Source organism: Acyrthosiphon pisum, chromosome A1, assembly GCF_005508785.2.
Source record: "Acyrthosiphon pisum isolate AL4f chromosome A1, pea_aphid_22Mar2018_4r6ur, whole genome shotgun sequence".
NCBI lineage: Eukaryota > Metazoa > Arthropoda > Insecta > Hemiptera > Aphididae > Acyrthosiphon > Acyrthosiphon pisum.
The window spans coordinates 8448546-8468590 of NC_042494.1; the positions used below are offsets into that span (position 1 = coordinate 8448546).

Below are 20045 nucleotides of genomic sequence, written 5' to 3' on the forward strand. Positions count from 1 at the left end.
TAATTGATTTTGTGATGTTATTTAAAATGTTTGAATTTTTGTTAGTAGAGGTACCTATAAACAATTATATATTCTATAAATTAGGTATTTCTAAACCGACTGCATAATAGTAAGTAATAGTACTACACGGACCTATACAGTAGAAAACACGAGTACGAAAGACTAAATGACGAATCACGATGATAACTAAATATTATGAGTTATGATAAATAATAAGCAATCGATATTTCAAGTTTTCAACCAACTAATGACCTGGGGCTGTTGGTAGGTACGTAATATGGTAAAATATACCTACCGATCGCACTATCGCCCGTATGAGCCAATGTTCTGGGAAAGTGTAGAGCTAATTGTTATTGAGAATTCTCGATGATCGAGGGGGATAATTCCCATATTATATTTTGAGTAAACAACTAAATATTAATAATAATAATAATATCCTAGTTCCTAGATATGAGTCTAGATAATAATATAGTCATGTCATATAAACACGTAGGTATAAACGTATTCTGACATTCTGTCGAAATTTACAATAGTTGATAATTTGTTTTTAGAAAAAAAATAGAACAAAATTTAATGCATTATAGAATATACTTAATTATAAATTGTTATAAATATTGAAAAAAAAATTCATGGGGGGATTTATCCCCCTCACCCCCAACCCGTTTGACCACCACTGGCCTATCATTACGATTTACGAATATTATACTGTCTATTATTTATATTATTTAATTAGTTAGCGCATATTAAAATGTAGCAAAAACTGTTTTGCCCTTTTCTATCCCGCATAGAACCGTTCAGGCTGTTGTGATAGTTAAGACTCCAAATTTGTATGCAACTAGCTGAATATGTGCACTTCGTTGCCCGTTAAATGTACCAACTCTATATATGACTCAAACTTTGTTCAATTCGCTATTTAATATTCGGTGTATGGTGTTTAAAATTAATCTTAACTTTTTCGTTGCCCGGAATAAAAATTCTGATTCGTAGCAGTATATTAGGTATCAGGTAGGGTATCTACTCGCGGTAGATCACGGACCCCTAGTTTGTACGTAATAGTGTATGATTTAACTCTAAAGTACCAAAGTTATATCAAGTTTGTCGTATTCTACATTTCTACCTATGGTGGATTAAAATAATCAATTAATACAAAATCCTTACCTAACCTGTTGCATCACTGTTGTATTTTTGACATACAGATTTCCTACTTTCCGGTGGATTTTCCTAACCTTTTGTTTCATAATAACCTTCTCCGTGATATACTCTTTCGTTTAAAAAAAATCAAGAAGATCTGATAAATAGTTCCAGAGTTGACCCTGAACAAAGGTTTTCAATGAGATTGTTGTGTGACATAATATTACGTGATCGTCGGCCTATATTCTGTCGTCTTGGTCGTGGCTTTTTTTACACCTAAATCCATACAATTGAAATTGAATAAAAATCAATCTCATTTAATCTCAAACCAATTAATATTTATCTGGAAAATAGAATTGTTATTGTCATATTATGTATGTGCAGCTGTACGATATATTTACTGCACAATGCGATAATGAAATCGAATGTGGCGCACGATTTGATGTAAAACTGTAAAAAAAAACGAAAAAAAAAACAAATTCATTAATTTCCATGGTTTCCATGGTTTGCACTTAAAAGGCCATAACTCCGGAACCACTTATCGCACAGCGTACAAACTTCACAGAAACCATCTACATATCAATCTTAATATGCCCTGGAATTTTTATCGAAATCGGTTCGGTGGATCTTGAGTTATAAAATTTATTCAAAATGTACAATCATTTTTATATATAAAGATATAGTTCAGAACATTATCTGTGAAATATCGTTTTCATTTTTTTGATATCATTTATACGAAAAAAGTTCTTATTGTTCTTTAGCCATTATTTTTGTAGTTCCGAAATCGAAAAATTAAAACAATATCACACCATTGACGGAAATCGGGAGGGGGTCTTGAGGGGGCTTAGCCCCACCCAAAATTCCGTCAAGCCCCCTTTTTTTTAGTTTTGTGTATAGGATCGAACCCCCCCCCCACTCAAATTGATGTCAATAAAGTTATTCTTCTTGTTGTGTGGTGAAAATTTCGTTTTATAGATATGCCTAAGCCTATGGGCTATGGCTATCGTTCTCAGTTCTTTCCCGTGAAAAACAGTTTTTGCTTTGTTTTCATTTGTAAGATGGAGACAATATATGCGAGTGAAGCGTCCTCTCAAGTTCTAATTTTAGTTAATAATTTACTTTTATTACTTTTTAATTGTGTATTATATTTTAATAAAATCAGTCAATATTAAATATTATTAACTGTTTCTATGTTTTCATATTATACCTTATACTTCTTTATCGGCTACGATATTTTATAATATAATATAATATTATAAATCTTAATTCGTGTCTACGATTACGACTATATATTTTCGTATATTTATATACCTACCTAGTACCTACAATCTACTGAATACTTAATAGTAGTTAGTGCGCAGTTAAATTACATAAAACATAACAAATGTCATGAACATTTTTATTATACGTGCTATAAAGTATAAATAATAAATATCGTTAACTCAATAATTCATGTCAACAAAATAATTTTACTTCTTATCAGTATTTTAAGTCGATAAGAGCCAGCTGCTTATACCACAGAATTTATACGAGTGAGTGATGAGTGGCAACGTTGCGTTGTTATTATCAATAATAATGTGTACAAGCTAAAAAAATATATATATAATAATAAAGTTTCTATATTGTTCTATCATCTATTGTATATTTGTATTTACCATTTAGTTTAATACTAATAGTTGAATAGACTGACAAGACAGTGATGTTTTACTTTTCGCTTTCTTGAGTTCAAATATTTTGGAACATTTGTGAGCCGACAGTTATTGAAGTAAACCGAAATATTGTCTTCAATTGTATAGATTTACAAGTGTTTTAGTTATGTCAACATCTGGTGAGCATATTTTTTCACTATTAATTTCAACCATTAACATTAATTGTTGTATTAAATTTATTGACATAATTTGTTTTCCGTTATTTTGCTAATAGAAACGACTAACGGGCAAGTGGCTACTACTCCAGTAGCATCGACCGTCGATGCCCCACCAGAGTCGAGTGTTTCAGAATCTCAGGTATTGATACATCAATATTAAAAAATAATTATAATAATAATAATAAAAATAGTATTAAAAGTATATTAGCACATTTTACCCGCATGTGTTGTCTCCATCTTACTAATATATAATATATCAATATGTACGTCTTAACAGTTCCAATTTTGTGTAGTTAGTTTAAATATTAGAGTGAATTGACCTATTATCAAACTTAAATGTTAGAACATTTTCTGTGTTCTCTCGTTAGTGTTTTACAATATTTAAATTTTTATTTGAGTTATGAGTACCTATCTAAAGTATTAATATTTGAAAATGCTCATAATTCACTAAAAATGAAAATATCGTAGGAAAACCAACAAGAGTGCAGATAATGTTTTTACATTTACGATTGATAATATGTCAATTCACTCTAATATTGAAGCTAACAATACAAAATTGGAACTGCTGGACATACACTTTGGTATATTGTGGATTATTAAGACGGAGACAACATAATATACGGGTATAATGTCCTCTTAATGTCTATCTTTTGTTAATTTTTTTTAATAAAGAAGGTAACTTCCTCTGAGAGTAATGCTAAAAGGCTGAAAAATCCCAAGCACAATGCACCCATGCGTCAATATTTAGACCAAACTGTTGTACCAGCATTGTTAGTAGGCATGAAGGAGTTAGTCAAGGAAAGGTAATCAATATTTGACTATTATTTATAAAATACAATATTAATATGTAATAGATATTTAGATTCGCTTAGTTACTTTAATATTAATGTTTTATAGTCTTGATTAATTTTAATGCCCTATATTACCCAGTACCTTATATAGGTACATATTTTATTACATTTGTTGTTGCGATACTGTACTTGAACTCGTTATTCTGAATTATTATAGGTTGTATACCATCAGCTTAATTATGAATAAATGCATAGAATTTATTTTGGAAAATATCATGTTAGAACATTTTTTGTGTGCTCAATTTTTAGTATATTATTAGAAAAATATATTATATTTATTTGGATTTCTATTAAAATTAACAAACAAACTTAGCGACCAACTAGTGTGCATTGCAAAGTTTTACTACACAATATGCATACAGAATACTGATGGTAGCCTTGTTGAGGGCATCAGACAGGTGTTGCCTGATGACTGCCGAGTATGTTTCTTAACTGAATATAGTATACCAATACCATACTATATTAAACAATATTTTTTTGATGTACTAATATTAAAATGTATATTTAATTGCCAAACGGTTACGTTAACTAATGATTCTGTAATAGAATAAGTAGTATATAAGTCAGTGTAATTAACTGTTTCTAATTGTTACTCTTCAAACTTTCAGACCTCCTGATCCATTGGGTTTTCTAGCTGCATTTTTATTGAAGTATAAAAAGGAACATGTTGACAAAGACTCAATTTCAGAAACATAAACGGATACATTTTCTTCATAAAAAAAAATATAACAATTATAACTAAATAGACATAAATAATAATCACATCTTATGCTCTTAAATTATTTCTTTGCACTTAAATTCAAATATTTTTCATTCTGTGTGTACATAAAAAGTTGTTTGTTTACAAAGGAAAATGTAAATTTTTTTTTTTCTTATATTGTAGAAGGCTGATAAAGCATTACATTTTTTTTTTTTATAAAGGGTTTATAAAAGCTAAAACCACTGTTATAACTCAATGATAAACATGATTTTAACCCCATTATTACTATTATGTTGCCATGGTAATTGAATCATAACAAACGGATATATGTAAAAACATATTCAAATCATATAGGTACTCTTAATCACAATAGTGTTGTAATTATGATTTATTGTATTAATTAACGATTTAATGATTCAATTATTTATTTTGTAGATTAAAAAATCCAATTACAATAAAATTATGGAGTTATATTATTTAATTACTATTTTAAGTTTTATAAAATTCTGCTCATCTAACAGAGAAATTATTTCATTTATTACACCTGAAAACTGTTCTGAACGCGAGTATTTTATTCCCAGTTTAATGACATGTAGACAATGTAACGATCACCAGAAATCATCCTTAGATCGTAAGTAATGGATATTAATGATAAAATATGATAATATTATTAATATTTTTTTTTTTTGTAAATCAAGGTTTGAGTTGTATTTGTGAAAAAAATAGCAAAATTATTGATAAAGTTTCAGAGTTTTCTTCTTGTGAACCATGTCCATCAAACTTCACTGCCACATTGGATCATTTGCATTGTTTGAAAAAGACAAATGTTACGTGTGGATTAAAAGACATAGAATGTAGGTTATATTGTTTATGGTAAATACATATCTACATTTGCACCCGATCACCCCACGATATAGGCAATAAATAATAACTAAATATATCAGACATTATCAGTACTAAATGAGTGTATGCTCATATATGTTATTAGATTGAAACACATTTTACAATTATTTGGTCTCTTCTCTTGAGCAACTCATTGAATTTAGAAAACTGGCATGAGTTTTGTCTATCAATGTTTAACATTTCTGAGATTTAAGTGGTTATCATGAATAGATACAGGTACTGAGTAAGATTTAATATCTATTATTGAAATTCAGCTCTCCTTGACAGCTTGACTACTAATGTACAAAAATCTATTAAATATACTATAGTTAATATTTTATCTATTGTTAGATTGTTTTTAATTACACCAGAATCAATCTTCATAAACCCCAGAATAAGGTATTACAAATTGTAGAATCATAGATTGATCTTGGTCCATGCAATATATTTTGATACTTCTAAATGATCTCTATGATTTTAATATTTATAAGTGTACAGACATGATTCTAGTCTAAAACAATTTTGGAGGAAAATGGTATAAAGTACCTGGTATACGAGTCATTATTTACAAGTCATTTGAATGCTCCAATACTAAGACATAAAATTTACTCTTTGCTTAAGCTGAACCAATGTTTAAAAACAATAATGTCCAGCCAAGAAAAAAATCTGATCTCATAGATTTGTTTTTGAGTATCAAAATTAGTACTATAAGCCCCTAAAATAATAATAATATCACTGTTTTCAAAATTCTGCCCCCCCCCCCCCCCAACTAAAGTTTTAAGTTGTACCCTAGGTTGCTTATCCTTTGAATCGGGCTTTACTCTTACCCAATTTCATTGTTATACATTATTAACTCAAAAATATCCTAGGTATTACTTTTTAGGCATACTCAATTCCATTTTATTTTATTTTTATTAATAATATTATGGTATTTAAATAACTTTATTTTTACAATGAAAACTGACATAAGTAGGTACCTAGTATAAAAATATAATAAACACCAAAAAAAATAAAACAGGTAACCAAATTATGATAAATAATAATCACCTACTAATAGAACAAAAATAGTATTTACTTAAGTTAAGCTTAAATTGAAAAAGCCATAGTTAATCAATAGTTCAATGTTTAAACCTCCCTTAACAAAATTTAAGGTATCATTTGAAAACATTTGCAACAAACTTAAATTTTAAAATGAACTGGTGCAAATTACCATTAATTAATTTGTTAAGTTAACTAAAACTGTAAAATAACTTATGTCAAAACAAAATACATAAACCAAACTGGGCAGTAGTCTTATTAGGTAGTCCATGGCATTATGGAAATTGAAAAATATTCATTGACCATTTGAATTAGGTAATACGACCATTAAAAAAAATAAAAACCATCTTGAGGCTTGAATCTATATAGATTGTAACTATAAAGTTTCTCATTAATAATAGATAATCAATATACAGCATAGGTAATTTAGATAAAATATCATTCTGTTATACAGTCAAAAACTTTTTAAACTGGATTTTATTACGTTGATTGGTTTTCAAAAGGGCCTGAACATATTTTTTTTGTACATGTCCATCGTTTATGGCATTAGCTAATTCTTTTTGAAATCCAAACCTAAAACCATCACATATATTATAATTGTCTTACACTTTTCGCTTTTCACGCTGAATAATATAATAATAATATTATATAATGGTCGATAAAACACACTACATGTACAACTATCGATATATTAATTAATAATCCAGATATGTTATGGGAGGCAATTTGAGTAAAAATAGGTGAAGGTCACCTACCTAAATTTGAGAGGCAATTCGAGTGTCACCGTATCGATACGTATCGGGTCAATTCTGAGTGTTCGAAAAGTTACACGTGTTATATCCATGTCCCGTTTTGGACTCAGACATCGATACGAGTCGGTAGGTACGTAACTAATTCTTGTGTGGGGGGAGCCTTCATATTTTCTCCTCATTAATCTACATGACGTCATGACTACATACCTAAACATTCCTCCTCTCCCTTCTACTAATTTGGAATTTTTAAATATAGTAATATACTTAAGGACCAATGACAATATTTTCAATTACCTATTTAGATTTATAAGTACAAAATCAGTTAGGTAATAAATTACTAATTTACAGTACAGAAGTTTGGTTGTCATAGATAATTTATAAAAAAGTTGGTAGGTATCGCCACATTATTATTGAATGTAGGTAGTAGAACGATATTCGTATATACGAACCGTTCTATACCGGTCGATGTTCTACTACCTACTAACGATTAACGAAAAACCGTATTCTTGAATGCCAATTGGCAATAGAATAGTCAATAATGAATAGTAGAACTACTATTCGTGCACAATTGCACGAATATTATTCAGATACAGTCACGGAAGACGGAACAGCAATGTTGCTATGCCGTATATGGTTATTAGTCGACATTTGTATGTGCACGCCAAATTAGTGAAAATTCAAAATGATGCTCTTAAATTTTAATTCTTATTGTCTTATTGCTATGGTTGGTACCTAGTATGGACCGTTCAAATTAAAATTTCGTATTATAGCGAAGAGAACGTCTATTACCTACATTGTCACAAAAAGAAGCTTTGCCACAACCATCCAAACAAATGTGGGAAGAATGTCGAGAATTGTTAAACAGTAGGTACCCTGGATCAGCCAAACAATGGCATGAGTGGCAATAATTAATAGTTGCTACATAGTTTATAATTCAAGCTATTACTATAATACTTAATTAAATAAAAATATTGATAAAACAAACAAGCATTTTAAAATGAGATAAAAAGAAAATATCTGAAATAATAAATAAAAAAGTGGGGAAGTGGAAGTCGCTCTGTTGTACAGTACATTTTTTTTAGCTTTTCAATTGACAACATATTTTATCAAAATAACGAAAATTTGTAAATTATTTTTAATTTAAGAATGTAGGTTTATATATTGTTCAATTTGTATAGCTAAGTCTTGAAAATTGAATGCAAGGTTCTTCTTAAGTCATAAGTAGTTTTTACTGAAGTCTAAAAATCTAAAAATGTTAATTTCAATTTTTTTTAATAGACATTTAAAGTTCAAATATGTATTTGAAATCAAATATTTAAATTTTAAACAAAGAATAACGTTTTAGTTATTTTGTTGTAGTATAAAAATAGTATTCGCTATAGGTAGGTATATAGCCACTTGAAACTTTTACGCATATTATTATATATTATATAGGTACACAATCATATTTGAAAAATGTTAAGATTAATTTTAATACAATATAGCTACCACGGACCTATTCATACGTTTTACGGTAAGTACCTAGGTATTAATAACTCAAAAGTTAATAACAATGATACATGAAATAAATATACCTATACTAATATAGGTGATGGATAGGATGTTAATTATTATAAAAAATTTTTTGTCTAAAACTGTAAGTATAATTTTTTGAAATTTCGTTTTACAATATGTAGTGGAAACTGAACCTAACGGTTTGCCATTGGCCAAAAAATCGTGTATCCGCTGTTCACCTGGAACATTCCCGTCGTTAGATCGCACAAAGTGTTTACCCTGTCAAGTGGTGAACTGCACATGCCCACAGACTTCACACGAGTGGCTTTTAGACGGAACTCTGTGCGTGTTCAGCCAAAACCTGACTTTGTGGCCCGACGAAAGGGAAACGCACATCGTCGAATACGACATCGTTGGCGTGGATGTAGAGTCCAAGTATTTGAAAAAGCACTTGAGGGCGCTTCTGTATAAATGCGTCAAAGTATAAAATATTATATTAATTTAATATATTGTGATCCATTGCACAAGCAGCAATAGCAGCAATCAATAATTTAAGCTTATACACGTGATTTGTATAGATGAAACACAGGATGTCGTGCGAGTCTCTTGGCAACCTGTGCACGATTCAAATGTACAAGGACGAGCGGAAAGTCAACCCATGTAGGGTGTTCAAAGACTACAGACGCATACCAACGTCGTCGGATGCTGACCGTTTGCCATTGCCTTGGATTTACTACGGCGAAGGAGATGCTTCTGTTGCGTTGAACAGGAAAAAAATCACGTCCAAGTACACCATAAGACCCGGGAGTCGGGTATGTATATACCTACAAATTATATTATGTAGGTACGCAACCGTTCACCAACGAACTGCAATAAATACCTTCCTGCCATGTATATAGTTGCGTATTTTCAATGACTTATGATAGGCAATGGCGTCGAGTTCATTTAAAATTTTAAAAAATATGATCAATTATAATTTATAACCAACTACCGACGATCACTCGACTTTACCTAAAACATCAATCAAGAACCACGAAAAAAAGCTAAAATATTAATACTAAATTGTTCAGCTCTAGGGATAAGTATCGTGCAAACGGTTCACCCCCATGTGGCGATATCACAATGAAAATAAAAACAACACTGAAATCTAAACATAATATTATTATGATTGTACTGCCCACGGGTATATGAGAATGACATGGATGGTGTTACTATGTATTACTGTATTTAGGGTTTGATATAATTATAGATTATAGATTTTTTTCTTAAAATTCGACCAACAAGCATCGTTGGGTTGGTATTTGCTGTTCAATAATACAAAATGTTTATACAAATCATTTAATGTATCTATACTCTGTTCAAAATAAGAAACGAAACAGCGGCCAACTTGTGCGTGGGGTGTGGAAAATAGTTACTGGCAATACAGAATAATACAACGCGGTTATAGATCGATTGGTTAAAAAATGTCCCAACATTTTAAAAATCAATTATCAATTGGTTTTTAATATTTTTAAATTAATATATATTTGTATTGTACGAAATGTATAAGCACCACTTGAAGTACCCTCCCCTTCTATTTAAATGGCTTTTAATATTTTAATAGTATATTTGTGAATTCTAAAAACTAATCTTGCAATTATTAATACTCAAAACGTTAATTTGTATTTAATTCGTTTATTTACTACCTACCTATGTTATAAAAATATTTATGAAAAATAACAACTTTAATACCGCTATTACAGTAATAAGTACTATAGGTATTATTTTTACTATATAAATTATTTTTTCCTTTCTAACTAACCACTCACCCACCCGCCAAAACATTTTAGGTGGTTCAAAGACACCAACTTAAGTGCATACTTGGCGTCACTAATGACGGGTTTAATTTCAGAAAAGCAAATTGCAGCTGGTTGCGGCCAGATATAATTTGAACGGATCTCTAATTAAATTATCCGAATTGAGTCCCGTTGAGCTTCAACTGTGTCCTGGATTGTGGAACGGCATCGAGTCGGCTTTTCGGTTTGGTGCTCGATACTTCCACACATGCAATATACCAGCGAAACAATTGATCGGACAATTAGTATCCACAGAGCCTATTTTTTATGACTTTTACTTACAATACGATGACGGTAAAAAGAACATGTTGTACGCAATACCGTTGTTGGTACGAAACATTAAAGTGGGAACAACGTACCCAAATAAAGTGAGCTTATAATTAAAATAGTAAACAATCTTCAGTACTTACCTAATAATGTAATTTATTGTAACTTTAAATACTCTGCAAGATTATAATAACTGTGATATCATTCAATAGGCGTTGACAAGTGTCAGCTAAAGTATACGTACACGGATGAGTTGAATCTTTATAACTGGACACTAGGGTTAGGATATATTTTATGTGTTATGTCCTCACTCTAAAAAAAATGAATAAAAATTCCCAAGAGGCTAAAAAATATCAAACTATGCCCTTAACACAATATTGAATATGACATAATAAAATTCGTTAAATAATTATATTATTCATTATTCATTTAAAATATATAGGTAGATAACAATATAAATTACAGTTTTGTCTTTCGTATAGACGTGTTGTAGTTATATTTTATATTTTACAAAATTAAATTAAATATATAATTAATATACAACATTATCTTATAATTATAATAAGTATAGATACCTACGTCTTCTTTTGATAAATGTTAACTCAAGTATTATAGTTCCCTTATAACGGAATTAGTTTTTGAAAAAACCAAATAAGTTAAATTTTATTTATACCTATACATTATACAAGCACACATATTATATTTTCTTAAATTAAAAAAAAACATATTATTATGTCACGTCATAATATGATATAGGTATACCTATTAGAATCTTAAACGTATAGAATAGGTAATTGCCAAACTAAGTTTTTACAATATCAACTGTGTGTACACATAAAAGTTGAACTTGAGTTAATAATCAAAATAACAACCAGTTGAAGTTACCTAGAAATTAGAATAGTTCTTATCAACTTTTTTTGACATACATTTATAAGATTTATAAAAATACCTATTTACAATATATTATAAATAAGAACAGTTGGGTTACGGAATTTGAAGATTATCTCAGGATTTATCAGAGTAAATACTATTTCAAAAATGCTTTGTTGTAGGTATAGTAGGTTTTGAGAGTTACTTGTAAAGAATACGTTTTTATTTTGTATTCGGAATACAAATTCGAATAAATGAGAATTAAGGTACCTATTCGAATAGTTCTTAAAAATATATTCAGAATACATACTCGAATACTTTTTAAAGTATTCGAATACTATTAGAATACTTTTTTTCACAACTAATTTTTGTCAGTTTTTGAATGGTTGGTAATCAACATTTATTAATTAATAATTAAACATACAACGTAATCATAAGTTATTTATACATTTTGACCACATATATGGTACGGCCGATACGGGCTAAAGGGGATATAACACATTAGTGCTTATAAAAATAATCATATCATGGGCCAAAATTATATTTCGTTTAAAGAATAAAAATATTAATGTTCATGATTTTTAATATGTCTTGTCACAAATTTAAAACTATTTTTCTGGATCGGAAAAAAGTATTTTTTTTAATGAATCAAAAATACAAATAAAAGTATTCAGAACACGTATTTGAATTTTGAATACTTTTAAAAAAAAAGTAATTTTTTTTTTATTGAAGTTGAATCCTTGATAACAGGACTAGTGGCTTGTACCATGGCTTACATACTTCAATAATTATTATAATAAATAAATTATATAAAAAAAATGTATTATACAATTAATTAAAATTATTTATAATCTATACAGCACAATAAGTGTAGTGAGTAAACTTGATATTAATGGTTTTTGACATGAGGTTAGAATTTGTGGGCAGCCACTCAGCAGTGCCACCCAACCTGGTAAATTAAAATATATAATTAAATATTTAATTGGATGATTAGATAATACATTATACAATATACAGGCTCAAATGTCTTTAATATGATTGAATTAATTTTATTACTGCCTACTGGTTAAGTTTACCTAAATCACCGAAGTCTTTGGAAAACGACATTTCAATGCCCAATGGCTCCCATAATACTAAAACACACACGGTCTGATTTAATAACTTCAAATGTATCGTTCCACCCAATTTACTTTCTACTCAAAATTATATAACAAACATAGATTGAAGATATAACTATCTGTGTTAATTACCACATGGGTAGAATTTTCATATTTATTGTTTTACCCCCCCCCCCCCCCCCCCCCCCACCAAAAAATAATAAATCCTTGAACCAAAAGTAAACGTGTAAAGCATAAAAAAAGCTGTTGTGGTTATGAATATGATACATATATATAAATATATTTATTAGATAATAGATAATTACATTCTAGGGCAGAGATATATCACAATGGTTGTTAACAAGACGCATGTTTCTGATGGATCTGTTTAGTGGAATCTCTACTAAGACCCAAGGTTTGCCAACGGTCATACAATACTTGAAAACCGTTAAACTCGTGTAAGTGACAGTAAAATAAATATAAACATTAATTACACGTTATCATAGGCGTAGAATGGGGTGGGGAGAGGTCTAAGGGGGCTATAGCTCTTCTGAAATTTTGTTTAGCTCCCCTTCTCGTAAATTTTATTTAGTTTTAGAATTTATGTTGTGTACCAGAAACATAATAGGCTATAGCCCCCTATATAAATTCATTACACTACGCCTAGGTATGCAAGTTATAAATCATGAATTTCTATTTCTAATTTCAGAGTACAAGCTCAACGTGAAATTGAAAACGAAGGAAATATCTATCCTCCTTTTATGGTTTTAGAATACGGTCAAATAACTGATGAGAATATATCGTCGAATGAGCTGTGCCCGGTGACGTTCACAGTCGAATTTTATATGGAAAACGATATACTACATTATGTTGACGTAAGGCTGTTGTATAATATTCTGCCAGAGTTTACAGATAGCTTACCGTTTAATTGCTTACTCTTCAGATGAGTTTGGGTATTCTTAGTGGCTGTGTGTTTATCTGGAGCTGTATACACACTTGGAGTGAATCAAAACGATGTGGAAAAATGGCAATTGACTTGTGGACAGTTGGACAATTTGCAATTACTTGTTGTTCACATTTTGCTAATATGATATTTGTGGTTTGTCTACTATTGGCAGTTCATACGTTGTTCTTTTATAAAGCTCAGAGTGTTGTTTACATTCTTTTACCGTCTCAAGATCTGGAAGCTGTTGTTAATCGTTATGTAGTTATTTCATTCCTATTAAAAGTATGTATATCAGTTGACTATTAGTAGTATTTAAGTTCAAAAACATTCTGCTTGTCATCAATTTTAGCCTTTTGAAGAAGTAAAAACTAAATAAGCTTGGTTTTTCAACTTCAATATTTTTTCTGATATATAGAATTAACAACTAGATTTAGTTGTTAATTGGGGGGCGGAGGGTCGAGTGGTATAATTTTAATTTAAATCAAACTAAATAATTATATAACTTGTATGTATTTTCTTTAATATTATATTCGTACCTTAAGACCTTTTGTTTAACTATGAAAATATTAAAATATTCCTTTGGAAATTCTTAAGCTTTTTCTTATTCAACTTTTGTTATGTAAAAGTGCTTCGAGAAGTAATTTGTATAAGTATATCGTACCTATATTTTATTTATATATTCGTTTGAAAGTACTACTAATATAAAAGTAAACCTCAACAGAATTCATATTTTATTTAAAAGTTGTGCTGTATTTTAATAAAATATATTAATATGTAAATACATTCATAGGCAGGCATGATATTTTTGTTAAATATTTTGTTAACCTACCTATTAAGATATATTTATAAAATATAGAGTAAGATTTATATCAGAAACCTAAATATATCATTAATGTTGACGTATTTTGCAGATTGTTGAAATTGTACGATTAATATGGAAACAAACAACCATTGATATATTTTTAGTAGATTGGGAAAAACCAAGAATTTCGCCAAATCAGAAACAAAATGGTATAATGGCTACACAAAAGCAAACTGTAAGCATATGGAGAAGCTATTTTGTAGCAAACGAATGGGCTGAAATACAGACAAAAAGAAAAATTAGTTTGCCATTGCAACTCTTGTTTACTATACTCCTTTTAAAAGTATGCACATTTTAATAAAGTATATTTAATAATGTGAGATTTATGAACAATGTAAAATATAATAAGTACAATTTTAGTACCTAATTCACCTAAGTTATTTGTTCACAAATTGAGTTTACTGGATCATCGGTTATGTGAAAGCCGAAAACTGTTTTGTACCTACATATTATTAGGGTATTTTGTTACTTTATCGGACACCCTTAATTTTTGCAATTTTTGTTCATACTTATGTACCTAGTCAGGTATACTGAAATCGACGGTAAAGGCAGAAATCATAATTTGGCGTTCGGACTTAGTTTCGAAATTATTGCCTAACGAAGTTAACGATTTCATCAAGATTAAAGTTCCTAATTACTAAAAATATTATCATCGTATAATATATTAAACAATTTAAAATAATAACTCTGCTGCACACTATAATATAAGTTTTATATTACTAGAAAAAATGTATTTTATAATATTGTTTTAGATTTATGGTTTGGAAAATTGGGCTGCAGCTGAGCCCGAAGTGCATTTAACCGAAGTCCCGTATAGACCGATTAGTCAACTTTTAGGATTTGGTATGCTTGTTATCGTGTTCAGTATTGTGTACATAGTTCAGGTAAGAAAAACGGCTATGAGTTTTATTTATTTTAGTAATTTATTGTTTGCAATGAAGTTAACTCTATAAGGCATATTAAACAAACCATAATAATTCGAGATTGTTGTCAACATTTTCGTCGTAATTTAATGATTACTATAACACGAACACTGCACAACATAATTAATAACCTAATATTATTTTCTTGTGAAAGTTAAGAACGTAGGCAAGTGTGAAATTGAGTATTTGTCTTTCTTAATCTTAATTAATTTACTTCTCAAAAACTTTTTCTTGCCTATTTCAAATTCTATTTTATCCATCGAAGTCTTGATATGATATCATTTTTGGTTTGGCAACTATTAGCGGTGATTAATGAATTTTTGTTTCGTGATTTTTAATATTATATATTATTACTATGTGTTATATTATAAATTAATAACTGTAGAGCTATGGTCCAGCGAGAGAACGCACCGCGCACTGATCAAAACTGGTTCCCCCACGTAACACCTCACCATAAGGGAACCGGTTTCGATAGCAAGAAAACGCGGGGGGTGTGCAGAATCGGCGCGTTCTCTCGCTGGACAGAGTATAGGATTTTTATGCTTTAAAATATTTGTTTTTCTTTGATCCAAATACATAAATTGATTGGCAGTTACTAGTTAGGTACCTATGTCTAAGATTTGGCTCATACTGAATTGAATAGAACAGTTTTTATTTTACATATTTTAATAAAAATTCATATTATTTTGAGTTTTGATCTCAAGGGCTTTTATATGAAAGATAAGATTACAAAATATACACTTAATTTTTTTAAACTTGCAAAAAAAAATTTAATTCTATCACACGTTTAATAGTTTTTTATATAAAAATTGATCGCAAATAATATAGGTAATTGAGTATTTTACCATCAGTTTTGAAAATTCTTCAAAAAATTGTCATGTTTAACACCTCCACTTTGAACTTATAAAGCATTATTCGAAATTGTTCGTATCTATGTTTCACTAAAAGTCACAGACACAATTTAAAATATTGTAGGTATATAAATAGCAAACACGCGTTAACTAGCCTATACAAGATAAAATCTTATCTTTTATTCGATACAGCCAAACATGTCAGTTTATAAAAATATATGTTTCTTACATTTTTTTATTGACAGAAAAATTCCATTTACTTACTATTCTCTATATAAATAAAATTATATATAGTAAATTTACAACAAATACGAATTTTTACATTAGTTTTTATATAAATATCCCAAAACTAAAAAGGTGGGTAAGCGGATGTCGCTCTGCTGTACAGTAGGTTTCAAGTGGGTCACTGTATAATGGATGGTATTAAATTTGAATTCAATGATATCATTGTATTCTGAGCGGTGACGGTTTGCCAATGTGGATATTTTATATCATATCTATACTGTTATTACTTATTATTTATACAGTAGCCTATAAGATGAATTAATAATATAAAATTACAATAAAATAATTAAAATCGATATTCTTGGTTATTTAATATGTAATTTCCTCCAAATTTGAACATAAAATACCTAACTATAAAAAAAAAACTGTTTTTATATTTTTGAGATTTTTTAATTACAGAACAACCTACTTACGTGGAACCTTTTTGTAAGTTTTCTATCCTTATCTATAAAAGTTGAATATTTTATACATTTTTAACTACAAAATCATTTTAAAATTTTCTAGCTTTTTTACTAAACAAATAACATTTTACTGACAAAAAACTAAAAAAACTGAAAATTTATAATGTTTGTAAACAGCTCAAAACAAGTCAAAATATTTTGAATATTTTTTGGTTTATACTGTATTTCAAATGATAATATAAATGTTCAGTGAAATTTTCACGTATCTACCGATATTTGTTTTAGAGTTACGCCAAAAGCCAGAATCAATTTCGTCAAAAACCGATTTTTCGTAAAAATGTCTCTTAATTTTTATTTTGTTTTTCTCGGCGCTTTTGAAAATATTGGGAATTTTAAATTTTGACGAAAGAATGCACCAACTAGCTTCACTTTCCCATCGAACAAGATACTATTGAAGAAGATCGAAGCAGTTTTACTGCCCCAAACGATGATGGCAGACACAAAATAATAAAATAAAATAAATAGAAATAAAAAAAACACACATCATCGCGGTAAAATCAATACCCACATTTATCGCTCCGCTCAGAATCTAAAATATGCAAAATAAAAACTCTTTTATTCAATTCAGCATGAGCCAAATTGTGGACATAATTGACAACCAATTTAATTGGATTAAAAGGAAACATTTTTATAATGCATAGAAATACTATCTTCATAGTTATTATATTATAATATATTATATAATACGAATAATATTTAAAATCACGAATAAAAAATCGTTAATATCATAGGCCATAGCTCATATGCTAAAGACTTATCACAATTTACACAAAATAAATTGTTTGAAATAATATTTAGTATTCACAATAACCAATATTTAAATAATGTAGTATAATAATCCTCTATATAAGATTATATGTAAGATTATCTGTATAAGATTTACATATTAGATATGCTCAAATGGTTAAACATGTGTTTGTCACCGATAATGACTAAGAACTAGAATTTACTAAACAATGTAAAAATTTGGGATTTTATTTAGTTTTTAATATATAATATACAAGTAGGGTGATAGATTTAATATTAATCTTCGACGTGTAATTACCAGCTATATCACACGCTAAAATGGTGTTTTGTTAATTTAGTGTCAAATGTAGTTCAAATGAATGGTTTGAAATTATTAGCTTGGACCAAAATATTGTTATTTCATTTGTTTTAACAAAAAATTTACATTTTCTACGTACAGTGGATAACGACAGTAGCAATATATGAGAGGTACATAAAGAATTGTATTCAGCAGTTTGTCGACATCTGTTCATTGGCCAATATCAGTGTGTTTATTTTGTCCGCGGAATTTTTTGGTTACTATATACACGGCAGGTAAATAAGGTGCATTACGCGCTATACTATTGTATGACGTTCAGACGAACATTGCGAATTGCTTATAAGTGACTAATGATTCATCCATGATTTTTGCATAGATCTGCCCATGGATTTTCGGATACTGACATGGAGAGTTTGATTGGTCAACTGAGAAGAGAAGAAGACAATATGGTAAGGCACAGAGGTTTGATGCCAGGTACGGAGAATCAGACGTTCGAAATGACTATTCCTTCATCTTTGAAGACATACTACCGACGAGTTATGGCACCCTTGAACAATGTAAATACGACCTCATATTATTTACTACCTAAATATTAAATTATGTATTCGATTTTATTTTGTTGAACCTTTTATTATTATTATTTTTTTTAGATCCAATCCAAACAGATCTCAGGATCATCGTTTAGAATTAAAAAAGTAGATAAAACAGATATGGTGAAAATAGGCCAGGCATACAATAATATGAATAAATTCTTAGCAGCTTTCTTGGATCACGTGTGTTCACAATATTACTATAAAATCAAAATAAATTTGATTTAATATAATTCATTTTAGGCTTTAAAAGATTTGGATTATGAAATTCGAGAAAAGACTTTCGTCGAAAAATTATTAGGGATTGAATACTCAGACCCTTTGGACAAAGGAGTATTTTTCATAGGTGAGTATACGAACTACAAAATTCTTATTGTAATATTTTTATTATAATTTGTGTAATATTGTATAATAATTATTTTATAGATGACGGGCATTCGTTTGATCAAGTGATTTTTTACGGAAATGAGTGTACTTTAGTAATATTTGACTTGATGATGTTGTCATTTTTTTACGTACTTACTGAAAATATTGTGCTCGCTGGAATTATTACAGGATTTTTAATCAAGGTTGGTAATCATAGGAATTATGCTTAAAATAAAAGTATACATAAATATAGTTGTGAGTTATACTGCTTATATTATATTATATACATACGTATATGCAATTTAAGTACTACTTTTATAAATGTAATTTTTTTAAGAATTGTATTGTATTACAAAATTAGGAATACAATTTGTCTTATATAAATATTAATACTTAATCGACTTATGTGTTCATATATAGGTAATGAGCGTCATCAGAACAACATTTGGCAAAAGGAATTTGGCCAAAAAAACCTTAATTGATGAGAGGTTTTTAATATAAAAACAATGTGACATAAATATATTTTACAAATATTATTTTATCTAAAGTTAGATATGTATTTTTTTTTGTAATATCCAATTTTATATAAAATTTGTAAATGTTTGTACTTGATGGGGGTGGATATAAATTGGGTATCGGATAAAGAAATTGGTCCACGAAAAATATTAAAATATGTCATGTTAATAAAATAATTAAATACTGAACAAATTTTCACTGGACTTGACACCTCTTAAGTATGCTAAAAAGTCTTTATACAGTTTTGTGACGCTATATTTTTTCCTTTTGCTGTTATACATCCTTTCCCTGAGCGGGTTTAGCTTGATTTGAGCCAAAATTCCAACTAGTAGCTTGTCCACATTGTGATCCATACCACTTGAAGTTTCAATAAATTTACAGTTCCAACTGTATGCCAAATTTCGTCCAACTGTTTA

The 20045-nt window shown here is 29.0% G+C and overlaps 3 protein-coding genes across 4 annotated transcripts in view; 2 read left to right on the forward strand and 1 right to left on the reverse strand.

Annotated features, from left to right (window-relative positions):
• The first annotated feature begins 2732 nt into the window (after nt 1-2732).
• Nucleotides 2733-5009, forward strand: LOC100569554 (protein dpy-30 homolog). Of its 2 annotated transcripts, none has more exons than XM_003247424.2 (4): nt 2733-2959; nt 3055-3137; nt 3671-3801; nt 4458-5009. In XM_003247424.2, exons 1-4 carry the CDS (start codon nt 2947-2949, stop codon nt 4543-4545), a joined length of 315 nt encoding a protein of 104 aa, XP_003247472.1. In that variant the 5' UTR covers nt 2733-2946; the 3' UTR covers nt 4546-5009. The 2 variants fall into 2 exon arrangements, with proteins under 2 accessions (XP_003247472.1, XP_008187397.1); XM_008189175.3 differs by having other exon boundaries at nt 2752-2959; nt 3674-3801.
• Nucleotides 4994-19645, forward strand: LOC100166451 (meckelin). Its single transcript, XM_001942663.5, has 16 exons — nt 4994-5180; nt 5248-5403; nt 8898-9196; nt 9294-9527; nt 10607-10918; nt 13118-13242; nt 13494-13659; nt 13728-14012; nt 14642-14875; nt 15345-15476; nt 18299-18432; nt 18534-18714; nt 18808-18930; nt 18991-19093; nt 19174-19316; nt 19534-19645. The coding sequence occupies exons 1-16, from the start codon at nt 5012-5014 to the stop codon at nt 19612-19614; spliced, it is 2877 nt and encodes a 958-aa protein (XP_001942698.3). The 5' UTR covers nt 4994-5011; the 3' UTR covers nt 19615-19645.
• LOC100569464 (GTP-binding protein REM 1-like) overlaps nt 19602-20045 on the reverse strand; it is a 90766-nt gene continuing 90322 nt past the window's right edge. The window contains exon 7 of the mRNA XM_003247423.4: nt 19602-20038. Coding sequence (XP_003247471.1) covers nt 19806-20038 — 233 coding nt within the window. The 3' untranslated portion in view covers nt 19602-19805. The remainder of the gene's footprint in view (nt 20039-20045) is intronic.

What these genes read in the sequence shown, in the direction of transcription:
- LOC100569554 (XM_003247424.2), top strand. An exon ending in CGAGTGTTTCAGAATCTCAG is followed by an intron (nt 3,138 to 3,670) that starts GTATTGATACAT and finishes TTTTTAATAAAG; the next exon opens with AAGGTAACTTCCTCTGAGAG. An exon ending in AAGGAGTTAGTCAAGGAAAG is followed by an intron (nt 3,802 to 4,457) that starts GTAATCAATATT and finishes TCAAACTTTCAG; the next exon opens with ACCTCCTGATCCATTGGGTT.
- LOC100166451 (XM_001942663.5), top strand. Translation starts at nt 5,012, where the DNA reads ATGGAGTTATATTATTTAATTACTATTTTAAGTTTTATAAAATTCTGC. An exon ending in TTATTTCATTCCTATTAAAA is followed by an intron (nt 14,013 to 14,641) that starts GTATGTATATCA and finishes CGTATTTTGCAG; the next exon opens with ATTGTTGAAATTGTACGATT. An exon ending in GGTTACTATATACACGGCAG is followed by an intron (nt 18,433 to 18,533) that starts GTAAATAAGGTG and finishes ATTTTTGCATAG; the next exon opens with ATCTGCCCATGGATTTTCGG.